General features: G+C 34.7%; 2 protein-coding genes across 10 annotated transcripts in view; one reads left to right on the top strand and one right to left on the bottom strand.

The window, feature by feature from the left end:
• Positions 1 to 10110, top strand: part of LOC135208655 (RILP-like protein homolog) — a 332766-nt gene extending 322656 nt beyond the window's left edge. For 3 of the 9 annotated variants that reach the window (XM_064241054.1, XM_064241053.1, XM_064241055.1), the window contains one exon: positions 7199 to 10110. In XM_064241054.1, coding sequence (XP_064097124.1) covers positions 7199 to 7986 — 788 coding nt within the window. In that variant the 3' untranslated portion in view covers positions 7987 to 10110. Of the gene's footprint in view, positions 1 to 1775; positions 1795 to 7198 lie in introns of all 9 variants that reach the window. The other 6 variants (XM_064241062.1, XM_064241058.1, XM_064241061.1 and 3 more) reach the window with 3 other exon arrangements.
• Positions 10111 to 18187: 8077 nt separating this feature from the next.
• The window catches only part of LOC135208654 (uncharacterized), a gene marked incomplete in the record, with an annotated part of 113041 nt that continues 108311 nt past the window's right edge, over positions 18188 to 22917 (bottom strand). Inside the window, 1 exon segment of the mRNA XM_064241052.1 lies at positions 18188 to 18803. Within this exon segment, the coding sequence (XP_064097122.1) occupies positions 18391 to 18803 (413 nt within the window).

The following is a 22917-nucleotide window of genomic DNA, read 5'->3' as shown; positions in this document are numbered from 1 at the left end:
TTCACAGTGGTGCCTGCCAGCAGGATTGTCAACTAGTAACTCATTCCCTGCAACATAGTTGCTTCACTTTATCACGTCTGATTATTTCATCCATTACGTAAAGAACTCTTCATTCTTACCTGCTGGTTTTTAGTTTTCTGTAAAAGAAAACTATTGAAATGGCTTTGTCTGCACTTTTTCTTTTTGCCATCAGATCTTAAAAACTACTGGGCTGGAGGGCTGCAGAATGGTATGTTGATTATCCACCCTCCAATCATCAAACTTACCAAATTGCAGCCCTGTAGGCTCAGTTTTTATTTTATTTAAGGTTAAATTTAGACTTAATTGTGCTTCTGGCAACAATATGGAACAGGCCACCATGAGCCATGGTTAAAGTTTCATGGGCTTTGGTTCATCCAGCATTGTACCAAGACCACTGAAAGATAGATCTATTTTTGATGGACTTTATTGTACATTGTACAGAAAATTAAATTGCACTGAAGAAACTTTGGTGCATTTTTTTACTTTAGATCTTAATTTCATCCAGTTTGGCAAAATAAAGTAAACAAGTCTTCATAATGGCTGTGCTCTCAGTTTCTGGGGCAGATAATACCAAAGCCATTATTGCTTAACTTACAATCTAGACTCTTGAGTAAATCTACATCCTTTGGTAAGCTGATAGTTATGAAAATTTAGGTACAATAAAATTCTTATACCTAATCAGAGGTCTCCTCTGTACTAAGCTACCTTTCACACAAAAGTAGATATTCAGCTTTAGTAAGACAGTGGTTTGTACTTCATGAGTATTATGCATCAAAATTTTTTTAATGTGGTAACCATGAAAACAGTACTTGAAACTATAATAGGGAGTAAGGGAAGGGGTGTAACACTCCTGGAAGCAGAAAATATCTTCTTGGTGAGTTCTGGTTGACACTTGGAAAATATAGTTAATATGCTCTCATAATAGTGTACAGTAATTGGTTTTTGTGTGGAAAAAATTGATCTCCAATTTAGGTATATTTCACATGTAAAGAAATTTTCTGTTCCCAAATTTTTTTCTCAACTGTAGCAGATTCTGAGGAATAGAGGGAGTTGAAAATAATTAGGATGATTACAATATGTTGACTTTGGAAACTTTATAAAAACTTGTGGTGTATCATTAGACTACCTGGCTTATCCAGTCTGGGCATTAAAGGTTGTAAGGGATGAATCCATGGGCATACACCTTTACATTATAGAAACTGAAGACTAGGATTCATAGGAAACTTCATAGTTTGCATTTATAAAAGTTCTCAATAACTTTAATTTAACAATGGCCATGACTACATTCGATGAAAATAGCCAGATCATATCCTGATAGTCATCATGTGATTTTAGAATCAATGACCCTGTTGATGAATTCACCACCTTAATAATAATTTTCCTCCTAATTTATTAGAGGAGTTTTGATATTCTGAAGGATGTCATGCAGTTAAATAGTAAAAACTGGTACATCCATAATATTTAAAGGCCCTGGAACTGGATTTGTGTTCTGATAGACATAAGGATAATAAAAACAGACAAGACAATGATGGACTTTTTTGCCAGTTCCTCGACCCTTACCTCTTTAGTATCAGAGACCTTGGTAGTTATGATGCAAGATAATTCACAATCAATCATTCATTACCCATTGACATGTGTAGGATTATGGAGGCAGTAGCCTAGATGTCAATTATTAATATGCAAGTTACTTTCCTAAAAGTTACCTTCCTAACTAAATACTTGAAATATTTCATTTTATCTTCTTGTCTGAATAGATTGCTTGATAATCATGTGGTAAGCAACTGGATACTTCTTATTGCTAATTGTATTTGCAGAAGACTTGAGGTAGATAGCTTGATGCTTTTTATAGCACTTAAAGTAAATGTGGTAGAGAAAGAGTACGTAAACATTTCACTTAAAACATATTTATCTGCACTCTTCAGTCTTGAGAGAATTGACAACCAAATGAGGTATGAGGATTGTATATAACCTCTTAGTACAACCTTTTAGTAGTACTTCCTCAGACAGCCAGTGGTTGGGAAAAGAAAAATTTTATCTGAAGTGGCTTCTAATATATGCTACTCTAGATGAAGGAAATTTCTGTCATATGACGATATTTCTGAACTTTGTTAATGACTCAAAAAAGGGACACCTTTATATAGGTGAGCGAGTCAGAGGCTTCTGACATGTCCAATTTAGCAGTTCTCTGGTATTATAGCAATATTTTACTAGAAATAGTGCTAAAGGAGACATATTTCACGGAGCGACACGGCTGAGCCCAGAAATGAAATTGGCCAAAATATAGATAACACAAGCTTCCATTAATATAGCAGCATTGGCCCTATCTCTACCTTTTAATCCAAACTATTCTGAATTAGATCACTCATGATAAAAGTTGTGAAGGCTTATAAGCATCATCAGAAGAAAATGTAGTTCCAGAATATACTTAAAGGCTTGTCTGTCCAAGCTTTTCTTTTGAAGACAGGATTATTGAGGAAAGACATCTCTGCAATTCATCAACAGTTAGTACATTGCCAAGTCCATCAATATGTTGATCTTCCATGGGGTACTGTTAATTACTAGTTCTGAAGTTGCAGAATATCAAAAAAGTTTAAAACACATAACAGCTTTCATCCACATTTGATTAATTTACCCATACAAAACACTTGAAAGGTAAAATAATACATCAAACAGTTATATAAGAAAAAGTTGATAAGGAAGGTGTTAATTATTTTGTAATATGTTAAAAAAAACTGTCCACTTTTATAGGGATTGAATAAAAAAAGCCATCAGCTTTTGAGTAAGTTTTACAAAATGAGAGAATTATGAACCAAATCATTATTTCATCTTAATTTATTGGGGAATGGTGCTCAGTGTACGTCTCACAATGCACTGTAAGCCTACTAAAGGGTGTCTGCAGGTCCCTGACCCTGACTTTACCAACTTGTAGCCTTTTACTTTATATACTTACCCTCTTCCTTTCTCCACACCTCTTTTATACTTATTTGGGTAGCTGAAGGTTTTTTTTTACAATGTCATCTTTAGAACCTTATAATTCATCTTATTTACTTTCTTGAGCTTTCATCTCTTTCACTGTTATTTTGTGCTGAATGGCTGGAAGTGCCCCAGTGCTTGGCTTTATAGAATAAATTTCAAATTACTGGTAATTGCACTCCTATACATATATAACTGCTGAAGTAAGACAGATAGCATGACATTTTCAAGTAAAATTTTTTGTTGTCAAACTAAACAACTACAGTAGTGACCACAATGCTTACAGTAAGACTTCTGTTACATATAGAATAAAAAACCTTTAGCTGGATAGTGCCACTTCTTGACTCCTTAACAATGGGTACGAAAGCTGTAAAACAAGTAGCAAATTGCATGATTTCCTAAAGGCTAATGTGCTAAAGGAAATAATTGAAGTGTTATGATAGAAAGTTTTTGATGACTAAGGTTTACAAAACATTAATGCCTAAATTATAGTTGCCAATGTTGCAAAAAAGATACATACCATGCTGAACAGTTTTTTGCTGAATACAGTTTCTCATCTAGAAAACAAATTTCAAAAACCTTTGAAAGAACTTTGTCTTTTGAAAAAATTGTTCGATGTGGTATCTTTTTTTACAGCACAGGCACTTAGTCTATAAAGCCAAGAGCTGGAGCACCTTTAAACCATTCAGCATTTATGACAGTGAATGGATATAAATACATAGGCTAAAAGAGGGCACACCTAGGGCCAATAGGCTCTCTCTCTCTCTCTCTCTTCTGTAAAAGCTTGGTCAGTCATTAGCATCTTGATTCAATCCATATTAAAATGGGCAAAATTTTAAATATATTATAGCATCAGGTTACCTAAAAGAATTACTGAACACCCTCCTCATCTATTTTTTTCTTAATTGGCTTGGGGAGCTGTACACATAAAAAACTGAATACAACTGCATTGAATATAGATAATACATATCTATGCAGACTACTGAGGTACATTCCCATTAATGTAGCCTTACTTCTTACAAATATCTATACCTTGGTATTGTTAATAATGAGTGAGGAGTTGGAGGCCAAATGATAGCATAACAGGGGCCATGCAGCTGTTTTAATCAATAGTTGTGATAGTTCAACTCTGCAAAGGTCACTTCAATAATATCTTGAGAACTGATAGCAAAGCATATAATATTTCAAAGTAATTTTAATTTTACTGACAACCATGATGTAAGATTATTCTTATCACTCAACTCAAATGTGAAAAGTAGTAAATAAAATTTTCTGAACATTTACTTTTATATGTAGCTGTTGAAGCATATAAGTAACAAGATTCTGTAAGGGTGACTTACATCAGTGATGATTTACAAAGACAGCCTCTCTCTATCTAAAGGTTATTGGGTTTATCAGTTCATTATTAAAGGAAAAGGTGATTGTTTTGTGACCACAGAGTTTTGTTCAAGCTCTCAAAATCACCAGGTATTTACTCTGATTCTACAGCAAAATCTGCCATTCACCTTCAGCCAACTCACTCTAGTCCAGCTTTTCAATAAATTTCTATTGGTAGAATTTATGCATCATCTTGAGCATTCACTTGTTGCTAGGCATGCAAAGAATCATAAAATTTAGTTTAACATTGATAGACTGAACATTGGCCTTTTCAAAGCCTCGTGATTCTCTTAATGCTTGCAGATTCAATCTTTAAAGGTTTTACTTGCATAAAACTCTTTTTATTACAGACTTAGTAATTCATAGTAACTAGCAATATGTAATTAATTTTATAGGCGAGTCAAATAACTCCTGAAATGTCATCAGTCCAAATACAAGTTCTCATATTTTTAGTTAAGTGTGTTAAAAGTCATTGCAAAATGTGCAGCAATGTTATAATCTGACATACAATACTGAAAGAATTTGATTATGCATTCAGTTTGTCACTGCATTATACTACTATATATTTTTTAATTTAAAAATCAAGACATACCATATTTGCCACCATATGAGACACCAGTATACAAGATGCACTGAAATTTTAGGGAACAAACATCAACAACTAACTAGCACAACGCCTAGTGTACTATGTCCAGCATCTTTCACTTGTGTTATAACATTCATATTTGATCTCTTAATTTTAAGCCTATTACAGATATATTACAGCATTATTGTTATATATGTGGTATGGCATACAAAAAATTTATCACTGCAGTGTCAGAACACTTCAAAAATACTTGTAACATAGAAATTGCCTGACTAGTAGAAAATTCCATCAATCTCATACTCATACATCCTGGCATTTAAAGCTTATCAAAGCTCTATTACAATATTATTGTTATTAATATTCTATGTTACTTAACAAACCATTATTGCAGCATCAAATTGCATATTGGTTTTCCAACTAGCACAAATGTACAAATAAACTTAAGCAATCATGACTACCCAAAAAGGATTTTTTTTTCTTTCTTACACATAACCATACTACTAGTACATACAGTGCTCCCCCTGTATTTGCAGGGAATGCGTACCAGACCCCCACAAATAACTATAATCTGCAAATAGTTGAAACCCATATAAAAATGCTTAAAACTGCCTATTGTGTTGGTTAAAACTCAAGAAAAGCCCACTAAAAATGTTTATACCTGGGTTTTTAATAGTTTTATAACAAAAAGTGTTTTATGATGAAATTGATAAAAAATAAAAAGGAATTTGTGGATATTTCTCATAGAAAAATACAGCGAATAAGTGAATTTTCCACGAATAATGGAGGTGTGTTCCAGAGAGAAACCCACGAATATGTGAGTCTGCGAATACAGTGGGTTCACTGTACTGTAATTTTAAATCTAATAAAGATGTTTAATAACAGTAACAGCATTGCTATTTAAAATGGCTATCATGCAAAACACAATAGGCTACTTGAATTTATAATATTAATAAAATGAAAACTTGTTAGCCTGCAATCACTCATACTGTACACTATAATTTTGCAATGCTAATACAAGTATTGTAATGGGGTACATACAGTTAAATGCAGACACCAAATGTTTATTCTTTGTGACTATATAGCAAAAGGGGGGAAGTTGACCAAAGCTAATAAATTGCAATGCAAAATAGACACATGATGATCAGTGCATAAGGATTAGGTTTTGCTAAAGATGATTGTAGTTGTTTATCCCATAGGCAGTATAGAAAACCCTCGAGAATAGACAAAGCAAAAACAACTGGTATGGATTGTCCCTTTGGATAATATTCATTGAAATCTGACAATAGATGAAGTAATGCCATGATTAGTAGTAATCATAATTTCAGTTTAAAACAGTTAATGCTTTGCACTTATATTTACAACTTCTTATGCTCACATTCGTTTAAAGTAGGACAATTAGTATGCACTGTTATGGTAATAATTTCTACCAAATGTAATGTAGTTACAAATAACAAGACTGGCTGAATGTTTTCCCCCCCAAGACAAAACTTATTTCATTTTGTTTGTAATGTTTTATATTATATATTACATATCTGCATAATGGGGAATAGAATGTTCCAAATTGCATGGTAATTGTGTATGATTGAGGGTTGGACTTGTTACTTGTCACTGAAACCAGGTGCTCATAGCCTATAGAACTCAGAACTCATACTTTTAGAAAGAAAGAAAAAAAAAAGGTGTCCAAATTATATGCTGGCAAATATGGTACATACATATATAATGAATTTTGGGTAATAATGCACAGGTTACAGGTGACACTGCTTTTTGATAGTTTAGTTTTGAATACAAACTAGAAGCTTTAAGTAGCATTGTCAGATATAAAAATACATATATATTTTATATATAGATATAAATATTTATCTTTTCTGCAACTCAAGTATTTTGTGTTCTAATGATATCTGCATATATGTAATTGGAACTTGTTGCTGAATTTTCTTATATTGTTTCTTAATACAGTATGTGGAACATTGCTCTTTACTGTAAGGTGGTTTCTTCCAAACCAGTGACATACATTGATTGTATGTAGATTATAAGTATTTGGAGAGAAATATAGATTTTTTTATTAGTAATTTTATAAATATAATAATGTGCTGTAATATTAAACTTAGCGGTTTTCTTTAGTAATTTCAGGATTTCACTCTACACCCTAATCATAGAATATCATATGAGAATTATTAGAAAATCAATCATATGTAACAAAATCTTTTTGTCAGAAATCAATTCTGTTTTTTCTTATCACAGCTTCCGTCGGCTTTTTGGCGATGAGGAGGGAGGATCCGGAACTAGTCCTAAGAAGGGGCTACTCAACCTTGGAAGACCATGAGTGTTTACAGGACAATTCTTTCAGCAGAACAGAATGTAAGATCATTTGTTGTGAAAGAGATAATGACAGTCCGTATAAAGAGGACGAAGATCTTTTAACACTGTTGACATATGCTAGTAGGAAAAGATGGTCTCAAGAGGAAGCATCACAATGTTCTGCGTATGAATGTGATTGTAGTGAAGGGCATTTAACCGAAAATGAGCCTGAAGACTTTATAAACAATCTTGAAAGTTGCCCAATGGGCAGCTACCTGCCTATGAATTTCAGAATTAAAAATAGATATAGTGATAATGAATTTCAAGGGAATTGTATAAACAATACAGTTAGAGATGAGCCTTCCAGTAATTATGTTCAGCATTGTATTACAAGTAACTTTGCTGATCCAGTGTTTCAAAGTGTAAAGGTAGGTTATGTTGATTATTCTCTACTTAACAATAGATTAGAAAAACTCACTCCATCTTCATTCACAACAAAGATAGAAAATGAAAAGTGTTCATCCTGTATACCATTATCTTTACCTTATGAACAGCATTGCTTATTGCAGACTGAGTTGTTGTCTAGTCTTCAATGTTTCCCTGAATTACAGTTATCAAACAAAAGCTCTGTAAATTGGAATGATTCTAGTTGTGATGATGAATTTCTTATGCCTGAGTTTAATTTTTATAAGTTCTATAAACCCTTATCTGTTTTCAATATTGTACATTAATTACATTTGCTAAGTAACACTGACACAAACTAAATGATTCAGCAGATTACCATTATTACAGACATGTAGTTGATCTAATTTAACTACTAAATTTGCTTTCTTTTGTATATATTTCCATTAATAATGTATATCAGTTTTCTGTAAAGGAATATTTGAGCCACAGCAAGATATACCAAAGGCATATTTCTCCAAGTGAAGTGAAAAGTGAAGGAAAATATAATATAGGGATATATTTTGTATTGAATATTGTGTATAGTACAGAATCTTTATAAGAAAAACTATTTTAAGAAAAGAAAATTTATCAGCGAGATGCGTATATTTTATTGAGGTTTGCGAATTTTGAGGAGACTACTGAAATGTTAAGATATAAATTACAGTAAAATGCCTTTATTTTGCAAAAGGATAGGCCACCAGGAACATAGTAGTACATAGAATGCTAAACACAGATGATAACAGGTCTTTATGAATGCAAGCTTGGTAAGATGGAAGGTTTATGTTTGCTGGATATCCATCTTTATCTAATGTTTTGTTCCCCTTATATTGTTATTTTATGTGAGCACATTTTTTTTTACTGTAATGTAGCAGTATTTATGAAATTTTGTTTGGGATCTCTAAATATTTCTAGAAATTTTTTTATAGTATGTATTGTAATTTATACAGGTAGAATAATGTACAGTGAACCCATCGGTTTTTTAATTGCATTTTCTGGTATTTCTGAATAGTAATAATGAGTAATGCAGTATTTATTAAGGCTAACAAAGATAGGTAAGTAGCCAGTCATTAGAGAGGCTACTAGTCAATGATAACTTTTAGAATATATTTACCATTCAGGTTCAGTCCTTGTTTAAATTTGAAGTTTTATATAATATTTGAGCACTACAAGCATCGTCAGTTGTTTTCAGTACTTTTATCTGCTCCTTGAAAGTCGGACATATTACCATTGTAAGGTAGCTGAGAATATGCCTGCCATTACCAAATTTCCAGAAAGCGTCCAATATATTAATAAATTACACATAGGAAGAATCCAAGTTCACCACAGAAAGATTACTAGATTGAGGGACTACAAGGAAAGAACTAATACTACTGCCACTCTCAGCGATTAAGAAGTGATGTAACTTAACTTTCATATACAAATTTGACTTGTCCTAAGAGTTGTGCTCTGATATTTTTCATAAATAATCATAAAAACATAAATTTTTACCAATAGAATAACATTAATTTTTACCAATAGAATTACACAAACATTTTTAAAAAATTTTATTGCTAATTTTAAAGAAATATTAACCATACTGCATATTTTTTCTCCATTTGCATTGTTAACCTTTAAAATTGGTGATTAGTATCCTTGTTTGAAATCCAGTTAAATTTAATTTCTCTTCATTAGGGAAGCATTATAAGAACCAAGTCATCATTTTATTATTGTACACAAAACATTTATTACAATGCCACTGTCAAATTTTCATACAGTTCTTTAGAGCAAATTTCCATTGCTTTTAGCTAGAATTTTTTATTGTGATCTGTGTACTGTGTGGTAGATATTTCCAAAAGCATGTCCTTTTATTTTATCTAGGTACATAGACACACAAAATTCTTTTCTTGTGACTGTCTTTTATCTAAATGTATTCCTGTAAAATTTAGATTTTGTAATGTTGTTTGAAAAATCTATTGCACATTCATTGCTATTTAAATGAACTAGACAAGTTTTGGCACTTCTTTAGTAACAGTAGTAATTGCCAGTATAAAATTAAAGACAAAAAATATGTTGATTATTCATATTTACAGTCATGATTAATCAATATTTTCTAAAAATAGCTTGCAGGTTTGAGTATACTTACAGACAAAAGGGTAAATTTAAAGGTACTTTACTGTAATTAAGAACTTTATAGAATCATTACATGAAAATTATATCATATGTTTGTTGAATGTTGTATAAAGGTCATGTAATTCATACTGATCTCGTGTCATATTGTAAAAATATAATTTTTCTTGTAAGTCTGAGTTTAGCATTGTATCAATAGGTATTTTACAGAGCTAGTCTGTGAACTTTTCTGTTAAAAGATGTGGTTCTCATATTGTACCAAAAAAAGAGAAAGTTTGTCCTGAATAGAAAATTTCTTTGTTTAAGATTCTTTAATTTTTTTCCAAGAAAGGAAAATAATTTCATAATGCACTTGGTAAGAACATTCACTGACACCCAGAAGCCAAGTACATACTGTACAGTGATATGTATGACAAAATGGATTACTTTACGCTTGCCTTAACAATTTGTGATTTTAGCGTTCATGATATTTGCTCTTTATGACTAATTCATTTTCTTTGTTATGAAATTTACGTCATTCAATAATTAACTGCTTATTTAAAATATTTGCTATGCAGGCAGTGATACTCCAATGAGAGGGGCCAAGCTATGTGCAGAATATCATTTACTATACACATCTTGTGTGCGCCATACTTGGCAAGTGCATCAGCGCCATACTTGGCAAGTGCATCAATCACACTTGAGCTATTATAGTGAGGATGCCCTATTGAATTCTCTTTCAGTACCTGCATGCTATTGCCTAAGATCTTTAGATGATTACATTTTTTTAATTTTGAAGTGAACAGAAGACAGTTTTGATTTTTTAATGGAATCAATGCAACTGGGTGTAGGAAAGGCTTGTCAACCCCAATGCAACTGGGTCCAGGAGGGGCTTGTCACCCCAATGCAACTGGGTCCAAGAAAGGCTTGTCACCCCCAGTGCAACTGGGTCCAGAAAAGGCTTGCCACCCCCCTCTCCACCACTTTCTTTGAGGGAGCTTCAGGGAAGTGGGGGAAAAACACTACGACTAACCAGAGCAGGAGAAGTTCCTGTCAAAAGGAAACACCGACTCTCCCTCACACCTTCCCTATCTGGAGGTAGGGAGAGGTGATCAGGCTCCCCTGTTACAGTTTAATCTTAATTGTTCTCTTGAGAGAGGGGGATCCCTGATCCCTTCTACTTCTCGTGCTCTTTTCTCATGCTCAAGTGGAGAGACAAGTAATTGATGTTCAGTCTCATTATTCACTATTCTTTCGATCCCAATATTAACAGAAATAACAGCTTGAGGAATATCTCCAATCCAATATCTTGTGACACTCCCCCTGAAGGAACTTTGCCTGGTTCTTATAAAGAAGATCATGCGTCGGGTTCTGGTCCTCAAGAATCCATTTCTACCACTGAAGAAGGGTCAACACACTCCTTACATGTAGCCTCACAAGGTCCTTCTCACAAGTTTCTCCTTGTTCTCATATAGAGCTCCACGAGTTTACACACATCAGTCTCAAAAAATGGATAACAGATGAGTCATTAAATGTGAGCACTAAACTACCTAATAAACCTTCAGAGAATATTTGAACTGGAATATAGTTAAGAGAGGTGATGGTGAAGGACACCGGTTTTGTCCCCATTGCGCCCTGGTTCTCTGTCACCGAAGAAGACCAACTGACATAGGGCAGTCCATACGGCAGGCTACAGAAAGACGAAGGCTCCAACACCAGCTCTCACAGGGGAAGCCGAAAAAGGTCAATCACTATGGGAACAGCCGTGATCTCCACCCATTATATGTGTACATAGATACAGTCAAATGTCTAACCGATAGAATAAAAATATTCCTCATCTCCTGAGCCACATAAGGAGCATAAGAGAGCAGAGCAGACGAAGTGAGAGAGGAAGCAACATATCAAGCAACAGAGGAAGAGAAGCAACACAAAAAGAAGAGTGGGATCTAGAAACTAGATGTGAGGAATGTAGGGATTGGTCTAAGAGCTTTATGCTTAAAAATGTCAGAGAGGAAAAGAAGGGAAGCAGATAGATTGTGGAAGCAAATAGTTAGGTTAGGTCATAAACCTCTCTTTTTGCCTAATCTTAGTGGTCCTTTGTCTGTAATTAGCCCTATTCAGCCTTTCACTTTTCCTCTGCTAGGCCTGATTATATAGCTAGTACTGAGACTTCCTCTTTAGCTCCGCCTTCCACTCCCCTTTCGGTTCAGGAAAAGCATATTGAGAAGCTAGAACAGGATGTAAACCTTATTTTAGAATCTTAAAGGTCTGACCGAGTATAAGATAAAGAACCGTTCCAAATCCCCCCACAGTGTGTGATCATTTTTGTGTTATACTGTAAGAGGTAAGGTGTTGGTGCCCTCACCCCTATGTAGCCCCTGGGACAGTTGGAAGAATCTGCTGCCAGGGAACCAGGTTGGTTCTTGGGGGCGATGGGCTCTGTGCCCTCCGACACCTATCTCTCATTTTTCACGGTCTGAATCCTGTTTAATACGTTCACCAAAAGATCGCTTTGGTAAAGGTAAATCTTCACACAGTATTTCGACTTTGCCATTATCGATAGCTAGTAATGAAGTTGTTAGCAGCAATAAGAGTAAGAATGTAGGTACTAAAGACATTGTTATTTATAATAATATGCCATTAGCGAGCTGTTCTGTTATGTTGACTCAATCAATTGTTAAACCTATTCCATATACTAATACATCTCATTCTGAATCTCTGCTACTCCTCTTGACTTCACGAAATGCACCTGTTCATTCGTTACAACCTGTTTTTTCGGCTATTGGAAAGTCTCCTTCTTCTGACTGTTAACCCTCTTACGCCGAAGCGGTAAACAAAAAATTGTCTCCCGTGTGCCGGAGGTGTTTCAGAGTGAGCGCGAAAGTGGAAAAAATATTTTTTTCAAAAAATCACAGCGCGCTTAGTTTTCAAGATTAAGAGTTAATTTTTGGCTCCTTTTTTTGTCATTGGCTGAAGTTTAGTATGCAACCATCAGAAATGAAAAAAATTATCATTATCATATATAAATAATGCGATATATGATAGCGCAAAAACGAAATCGAAATTTCATATATAATTTTATTCAAATTGCGCTGTGCGCAAAACGGTTAAAGGTAACAAGTTACTTTTTTTTCGTTGTAATGTACACTAAATTGCGATCATTTTGGTATATAACACATTGTAAAACGATAAAAGCATCACAGAGAAAATATTATCACAAAATAATGCATGAATTCATAACGCGCGCAGATGTAAACAAATATTTTTTTCAAAAATTCACCATAAATCTAAATATTGTCCAAGAGACTTCCAATTTTTTTCAAAATGAAGACAAATGATTGAATATTACTATACTGTAAGAGTATTAGCTTACAATTGCAGTTTTCGACCATATGTGACGAGTTAAAGTTGACCGAATGTCAAATTTTTTTATATATATATTTTTTATATGCAATTATTTCGGAAATAAGAAAAGCTACAACCTTCAAATATTTTTCGTTTTATTCTACATAAAATTGCGCACATTTTTATATATAAAACTCTATGAAATGCCTAATATGAAACGGAGCAAATATTCCGAGAATGGTACGTACGCATTTCGGAGATTTGTGGCGGAGAATCCGCGCGCGGAGGGAAGGAAAGATTTTTTTTTAAAAATTCACCATAAATCTAAATATTTTGCTAGAGACTTCAAATTTGTTTCAAGATGAAGGTAAATGACGGAATATTACTAGACTGTAAGAGTTTTAGCTTACAATTGCGTTTTTCGACTTTTTCGGTAGAGTCAAAGTTGACCGAACGTGGTTTTTTTTCTATTTATCGTATATAAAACTTTATGTAACAGCTAATTTAAAATGGTGCAAACATTACCACAATCGCACGTATGATTTTTTCGGAAGAGTTACCGCGCGGACGTAAAGAAAATGTTATTTTTTTCATAAATTCACCATAAATCGAAATATTGTGCTAGAGACTTCCAATTTGTTGCAAAATGAAGGTAAATGCTTGAATATTACTAGAATATAAGCGTTTTAGCTTACAATTGCGTTTTTCGACCATTTCGGTAGAGTCAAAGTTGACCGAAGGTTGAAATTTTGGCAATTATCGTTATTTATATGAAAATATCTCAAAACTGATAAAAGCTACAACCATGGGTTGTATTTAGTTGTATTGTGCATGAAATTGCGCACATTTCCATATATAAAACTTTATATAACGGCTAATTTTAAAATGGTGCAAACATTACCACAATCGAATGTATGATTTTTTTCGGAAGAGTTACCACGCGGATGTAAGGAAAAAGTTTTTTCATAAATTCACCATAAATCGAAATATTGTGCTAGAGACTTCCAATTAGTTGCAAAATTAAGGTAAATGATTGAATATTACTAAAATATAAGAGTTTTAGCTTACAATTGCGTTTTTCGACCATTTCGGTAGAGTCAAAGTTGACCGAAGGTTGAAATTTTGGCAATTATTGTTATTTATATGAAAATATATCAAAACTGATAAAAGCTATAATCATGAGTATTTTATTGTTGTATTCTACGTAAAAATGCACACAGTTTCATATATAATACTTCATGTAACGGCTAATTTACAATGGTACAAAAATTATGTCAAAGTGACGAAATAATTTCCGAGATGTGTCACAGATACTTTTTAGTGCGGCAAAAAAGAAATTCGCGCTTGCGTGCCTCCGTAACAATTGTAAACAAAACAACACCTTGATCCGTGAACTCCCAGCATCCCCCAAGGCGCGTGATTCAAAAGTTTTAGGCTGGTAGGCCAATAAGTATTTTTCCGCGAATTTTAAAAAAACTTTTGTAAGTAAACGTAAAATACGTCCAGGGCACGTCAGTCGTACACGACAAAAAATGTCGACGTAAAATACGTCCAGTCGGCGTAAGAGGGTTAATGTTTTGCTTTCCCATCCTACTATGGTTACAGATTCTACTGTTGTTTCCAAGTTAGGTGTTATTCTAGCTACTTTATTTTCTCAAGATGTATCTCTTCCCCCCTTCTGAAATCATCTCCAACTGATTTTCCATCATATATTCATCAGTGGAAAAAGCTTCTTATTCTTCAGAAGGAGGTAGTATCAATGCTAAAGAAGGCAATACAGCAGGTGTCGGAAAACTCGCTGGGGTTTGACAACCGACTTTTTCTGGTGCCAAAGGCATCTGGTGGGTGATGCCTAGTACAGACAGTTCCCGGTTAGCGGCAGGGGTTCTGTTCCCGGGGGTGTGCTTATCAGCGAAAATCGCCATTAACCAAAACTTGGCTATTTATGGTGCTCATGGCACCGATAATCGGAACATGGTGCTTATGGCACCGATAATCGGAACTTGGCCCGTTATGGCGCCATAAATTGCCAATTTCATAGTGGTAAACAAGCGCCATTAAACCAGATCGCCGATAACCAGGGACTGCCTGTACTAGATGTGTTGGAATTCATCATGTTCATTCATCTATCCCCATTCTCTGTAGAATCATCCAGTGCAGTCCTAGCAGCAATTCAGAACAACTGGATGACATCGGTGGATATGCAGGATGCTTATTTCCATGTTCTGATAAATCCTCAGTTACACAAGTTTCTGCAATTTGTGTTAGCAGGGACGGTATTTCAATTCATGGCACTTTGCTTCGGCCTGTGTCCAGCACCATAGCTTAGGTACTCACAAGGATTTTAGTACCAGTAGGGGGATGGTGTCACCTTTAGGAGTGAGAATGTTGCTCTGTTTAGACGACTGGCTAATGTTGGCCAACTCTTTCAATGGAATTCTGGGAACCAAGGATCTGTGTTACTTTGCCTGGCTCAGCATCTTGATCAATTTTCACAAGTTTGTCCTGATTCCAACTCAATCCATTCTCTATCTAAGGATGAAGATACACTCTTACAATTTACAGGCTTTTCTATCACAGAAACAAGTAGGGAATTTCAGCCATTAAGGAAGCTTCCAGCAAGACAATGGCTGTCTGTTAGGACACGACTTCTCTAGAAAAATTTGTCAGTTTACAAAGGCTCATGATGCTGCCAATTCAGCTCTGTTTGAGAAAATTTGATACAGAATGCCTCTGCCAGACTCCCATTTAGTCTCAGTCCCAGTAAGTCTTCAGGAGATGTTAGCATGGTGTAAGGACTGTCAGAGACTGGGGACAGGGTCATCCCTAGGGGTACTGAGCCCAGACCTCACCTTGTTCAGACACTTCAATGACAGGTTAGGAAGTATGCCTGGGAGGCCATGAGAGTCTGGGGTAAGGTTGCCACATGAGAAGGTTGCCACATGAGAAGGAATGTGAACATCTAGCCAGAGGAAAGGTCATAGCAGTATTTTCAGACACCATCACCTCTTCGGCATACATCAGAAACTAGGATGGCATGAGACTGAAATCAATGTTTCTGATAGCGAAGTTGCTCCTTTGGGAAAAAGCCAAGAACATAGTTTTGGTTTCACAATTCATTCCAGGGAAAGACATTGATTTGGCAGATCAACTGAACAGGAAAGGAAAAGTCCTACCCACAGAATGGTCATTAAATTCCCAAGTCTACCAGTTGTTGTGGAGTCTGTGGGGAGCACCAATTGAGGACTTATTTGGAACACCAATGAATGAGAGACTACCACTGTAATGTTCTCCATGCCAGGACCCTCAGGCTTGGGCAGTTGATGCATTTCTTTAAGATTGGTCCAACCTAGATGCTTACGCTTTCCTCCTTTTGCAATAATAAGGAAAGTGTTGAACAAGTTTCAGGAATCAAACCATTGCAGAATCACTCTAGTAGCACCTTGATGGCCTCAAGAGAAATTGGTTTTTGGATCTTCTAGCTCTTTCAGTGGATCTCCCTCACATTCTTCCATTAAGGAAGGATCTACTCAAACAACTGAGTGCCATATGGTTCCACCAAAACCTCTGCATGCTACACTCAACCGCTTAGACTCCCGACCGTCTCCTCCGAGAGAGGGGGTTATCTAAGTATCTTGGAAATCTATCCTTAAATCAAGACAAGCAACAACCTTGACCTTGTATCAGAGGCAGTGGTTTGTGCACTGGTCCTGGTATCGTTCTACAGAATTTCCAGCACCTGTCTCTCTGTAGACAACATGTTCTTCCGATTTCTTAGATATAGTAAAGATCTTTCTGTAGCTTCTATTCGAGGGTATACATCCAAGCTTTCCTTAGCTCTGCGTCGTGCAATTGGATATTTCTAACGATCTAGACTTAAGGTGGTGTTGAGATCATTTGAGATTCAAGTCCCCAGAACTTGGATGTAGTTTTAAAATTTTTATCTGCAGATCCATGACGATTTTTTTTTTTTTTTTTTGTGCTGGTGACAGCACCAGCAAAAAGAGGAGCGAGTACAAGCATTCTCTTATAAGGTAGGCTTTTGAACAAGAGGCTTTTGAACAAGAAATGACATTTAATTCATAGTGTGAGAGCAGTTTCTACATCATTTAGTTTTTTGAAGAATTTGTCACTTAAGGACATAATTAATGTGGCACAGTGGAAATGCAATTCAGTTTTTGCTGCTCATTATCTTAAATATGTAGAAATCGCATTAAAAAATTGTAAAGCCCTTAGCCCGCTAGTAGAAGCAGGTAAAGTCTTTTCATGAACCAAAAGAAAGAACATCTTTTGGGCTCTATTTTAATCCCAGGTGTTGGTTTTCTGGGGGGCATTGGTTGTGTAGGAGCATACCTTTGTATCATAGTTGACTCATTTTTTTACCTTTGGACCCAGGCAAAGGGGTCCCACCATGCTGCTTTAATTCATTCTGGCTGAAGATGAAATAGTTTTCTCTGCAAGACTGCTCTTGGCTGCACACACGTGAGAGCCTTGCGCCCTAAATGGAATTTACCATCTGGCAGCAGTATTATCCAGGAAAGATTCCAGATCAGGTATGAATGTTTTGGGTTTCATACAAGAAGTCTTAGCTTGCTTGTCCGAACGGAATTTGTCAAGTTGCAATACCCACCATCCTTTTTCTAAATGTGGAATCAGCTAATTTTAACAGTAGGTAAGATTCATCCCAAATAATAAAAATTTTAATAATAAAATTTGCTATGTATCTAGATACTTACCCACAGTGAAAGTAGACCCCACCCAGCCTCCCAACAGTGGGCTGCCAAGGAGAATTCTGCCAAGAGCTAAAGCATTTGAACAGTTTAAGGTTGTTTTATATGTAGTGGGTTTGTGTAGTTTGCATAAAACTAAAATATAGTTTTTTTTTTTGTAAAACAGAGTTGGAATTCAATTCCACTAAGCTCACTTAATTTTAAAGTTGTATATATCAGAAACAGATTACCACATGTCAGGCTGAGTTAGGTTGGTGATTAGTCATGACTTTTCTGGTAATACTGTAACAGTAAAACCACTGTACCATGAAAAATTAAAAGACATTAATACCATACAAGTGTAATGTAATAAAATATTAATAGTATGAAAGAACACAAAAAAATACTAGACAAGAAAAAGTTTAGTCATAATTTTGATTTTTGCCCCAATTTTTAAATTGAAATGGTTTCTGATCCTGCACTTCTGTATCAAAGTTTTAATGGTACTTTTGTGTTTACCTTTCATATTACTAACCTTAATTGCTTAATCAATCAGATCTGCTCTGATATGCCTTCAACTATTATGATTTCCTGATTTGGACTTCCTGATCTGGGTACTTGTTGTTGCAGTTTGTGAGGATTTCTATATCTGTAGTCATTCTCATTTTCAATTACCTGATTAATTCTCCTCAGCTCTGATACAATTTGTGAAAGAATGCTGTTGGTTTGTCGGAAGGTTTCAAGGCTATGCTGCATTTCTTCCACCTTTTCTTCAACATACTCCAAACGATGATTGATGTCAGCATGTGACTCCAACTGATGTATGCGACTTAGAATGCTCTTAGTTGGGATACTATGGTACTTTCTATCCATAGGTTTCTTCCTTGAAATGATTCTCTTTACACCTTGACCCCTCATGACCTTTCTTCCAGCATATCTCCCATTTGTTTCGACATCTACTTGAACTGAAAATTTTTATCATAATTAATACAATGATAGGTAAAATTTCTGTTCAGTTATATATTTTAAAGTTAAGTATTACTACTCTGATTAATCAAGTAAACATCACTAAAGGAAGTTTTCTCATTCATGCTTTTCATATTTGCCACACCAGATGATAATCTGTTATGACAGTAATAAACTCCCAACTGGTTTCTATTGGAATTCAGTTGTCTTGATTATACAAAAGTAACTGCTGGCTAGAAGTACTCTACTTTTCATCATGGGACCATAAGCAATACAGGTGAGTAACCATACTATGTCAAGCTGTCAACCTTCAACACTAAAGGCATAAAGTTAGTTTTTATCTCTACTTCTTTTCAATTTTCTCAAGTTTTCTCACTTTATTTAAAATGTTGCAATGGTGACCTAAGATGGATGCTACTTGTGAATTTTACATAATATGTTAAAACCTTCCTTTTCACATTACTTAAAATGCTCCAAAAAATCAAAAGAATTGATTGTTATAATGTATGTAGTACACAATAGTTCTGTGTGCTTTTCAAGATATAGTGACTATATCTTGAGTTGACCTTATAAAAAACTCGTACTTTCTATATCAATCCTAATATAACCAAAGATTAAATCATTTCACAAAACAGTACATCATTGTGAACACAAGAGCAATAATGGAATTATAATATGAAATTGAGTGACTGTTAATGATGCCTCAACAAAAACCTATTTAATTTCTATAAGCATAACAATACAGGAAACCCCTAAAAAGCATTCCAACTCTTCCACCAGAATAACATGCCTCCTGTTCACCTTGGTTTTCTTGTGGCAGATGATGATGATGATTAGTGACTGTATGTAATTTACTGTTTATTTATTTAAGACTTAAAACACCTCCACTGAATAATACCTCTAATTTCCACAAATTAATTACATCCACAGAGATATACTTTTCACATGAGTAAATACTGTGTTACTCTTTCCAAACAGTGGTAAAAAAACAGTAATCAGTATTAATTGCAGAATCTGGAAACATGCAGTTCATATCTATTTAGTTTTCCGGGATTCACATACCATAATTTTCTTAAATTCCTGTTCCTTTGATGATGATTACACAAAGGATCTCAGAGGTGATTCAATGTCTGTGGAACATTATTAGCTAAGTTAAACTATCTTTCTGGACTTGTTGCATATTAACCCTTACTGGGCAGGTAAATACTATATCGATATGCAGCTCAGGCCAGGTAAACTTTGTGGTTGGCCAATTTACGAAAAAAAAAAACATCAATGGAAAGAGGAAGATATGCAAATGTACATGGTGAAAGAAAAGAAATTCTAAAAAATTTTCCCTACCTTCCATGAGAAGTTGAAAATGACTATTTACAACCCCTTGTTGGGCCTCTTTTACAAGACAATCATAAATTTCACCAACTTATATGTTTTTCTAATATATAAATTTTTGTTTTGTAGAATTATAATTACTGCTCACACAATATCAAAATAGATAAGAAATAAAAGCAGTCACACAATATCAAAACAGATAAGAAATAAAAGCAGTAACAAATTCTTAGCATATTTGTTGAAAATATTTAACATAAGTTTACTGAGAACAAAGATTCAGTAGCTTTTATTTTATTTTACATGTTTTTTCTAATATTTCTTTGCAATTTTCTTTGTAAAATTACAATTACAACTGACATAGTATTGTAAAAGACAAGAAAAAATACCAACAACAACCCCTTGGTATATTTATGAGCAAATTTACAAAAAAGATGTCATGTGAGAGAGAGACAGAACATTTCCCCTTCAAGCCACAAGCACTACTGAAGTCCTGAGAAACCTACACTCGTGATCTTTGTCAGTATAAAAGTTGCCGTAAGTGAATTTATCAGCTATAAAAGTATTGGCACCTCTTTCCTGGCCAATTTTTTCCAAATCAATGGCACGTAATATTGTCTAACTACAGGATCAACCAGTCCACCACCCCAAACTTGTTATTACTACTCCCAAGGATCAATCCATCCATTAAGGGTTAAAGTACAAATGTAAATAATGCAAGAAGTACCAACCTTTTCCCTTATGGTAAGTGATTTTCCTAATGTGTTGTCTCCTTTGCCAGGATGGTATCCTCAGCATCATCTCATACACTTTTCCAAAATGATTCCTGTTTGCTCCTCTGATAACCAAACAGTGATACTATACTACTGCTGTATAATTACTTGAATCCATCTAATGTACACAAATATACATTTGACAATCCTCACTTGTCAAAACACCTTCACGCCTTTCTCTTTGCAATTACAAACCAATTCCTACTCATCAAAATTGTACTGTATTCTTCTGGATTTTGGGAGTGGCCCATCTGGGGTTGTTCATTAAACTTCCATAAGTTAAATGAAAATGCTGGAATCACTTCAGCATTATATTTTTAGATAAAGAATGAATTTTGCATTAGGCTTAATCTGTCTCAACTTATTAAACTTTGCATTTCAAAATGTCTGCCATTTATACTATATTCATGATGACTCATTATAGCCAAACTGTAACATATTATATCATCTACATACCCATGGTCATGGAACCAGCATATTTCAGCACTTATACTTGTTCACATAACTTCTGAATGTTTAGCCAGTTGTTTTACTAAATTTCTAAGATAGATGACTCTTGACTACCTGTATTTGTTCTTGCAATGCTCTACATTTTGTTTCTGTGATTATAATATACTTTTTCAATTTCTATTGTGAATATCACAGCTGACAATGCTGCTGTGAAAACAGAAATAATGAAAAATGGCTAATCTTTCGGGAGACTAAGCAAATCCTTCCCCATTAGAAGATTTACAGTCATTTATATAAATTACACAATGGAAACGTATACCTTACATGTTCAACCGCATTTAGTTCATGAATACTTTTTAACTACAGTACCATATTCATATTTTATGACTGACCAACTAGAGGAGAATTTCCTTTAACATATCTTCCAGTAATGGAAGATATGTTACACTCAAGTTTACTAATACAAGGAGTTTGTTGGCCTAAACTAAAAGCTATGCACCTATCAAAAATGCTTTTTGCTTGTCAAGTCGTTTGTCTGAAAGTTTATTGCACCTCAAATGACTTTGACATATAAAAATACATTTAAAATTACTTCAGGGTAAAGTATAAGAATATATATGACATATAAAATAGTTGCTCTGTACAATAAAACAGAGCTAGCTGCATTAGCTTTAAAGCACCTGTTGATTTTTCAAATACAAACCAATCAACTTGTGAGGTCAGTAATTTGAAGACACACCAAAGAATGAAAAAGAATCCTATCCCAAACTAGGCAAAAAATTAATGGGTTTATAGTATAAACAATTTTTATTATTTGAAAAGCATCATCTCTCAACACAAATCCCATCAGTTTACATAAATCTAAATACGTATATATTTTGGAGGGATCTCTTATGCTTTGCAAATAATCAATCATCGCATTAGTAGGGTGACCTGCCAAGTGATTTTGAGTTAAAAACAACTGAACTGGTTCCCTATAAATAAGGTCACACTTTGTACCCCATTCCTTTCTTTTTCATGCGTGTGTGGACTGAACTGAGAAAGTCACACTTCCCTTTTCAATATAGCAATCAGCAAATAAGACAGTAAACTATGGTCATAAATAAAGCATAACTATGTGGAAGAGGAAGGAGACTGAGGGGCCCCTTATCCCCCTCAGAAGGCAATACTCAGCTTGAAGCCTTGATGGGACCAGTTGAGCAGAAGTCCATGGATTTATGTGATAAGTCTCCAAAGCAGAACTAGACAAAAGTTGTGGGCAAATTTCAAATGGATACAGATGAATCCCCTCTACTTATTCATCTCATTGGCCCCTGGAACACAAGACTGTCCTTGGGGGTCAGGTTCTCCAGTGAAACATGTTACATGAATCCACAAGCTGACACAGGCACATGATCCAGGATCAAGGTGTGGTTCCAACCAAGTACCATAGTTTGGCAACATCCAGGAAGACTTCCTCCTCTATTCTTGGTACATACAGCCCAGTTCCAGCTAAGCTCTTAAAACTGACATAAGTATAGTCTTAATAACTGGGATAGACAATTAACCAGAGATGTAGATCATC

The sequence above is a fragment of the Macrobrachium nipponense genome, chromosome 35, assembly GCF_015104395.2.
Source record: "Macrobrachium nipponense isolate FS-2020 chromosome 35, ASM1510439v2, whole genome shotgun sequence".
In the NCBI taxonomy this organism is placed as follows: Eukaryota; Metazoa; Arthropoda; class Malacostraca; order Decapoda; family Palaemonidae; genus Macrobrachium; species Macrobrachium nipponense.
Note: the sequence above shows the minus strand (reverse complement) of the source record. Positions and strands in the feature narration are given on the sequence as shown.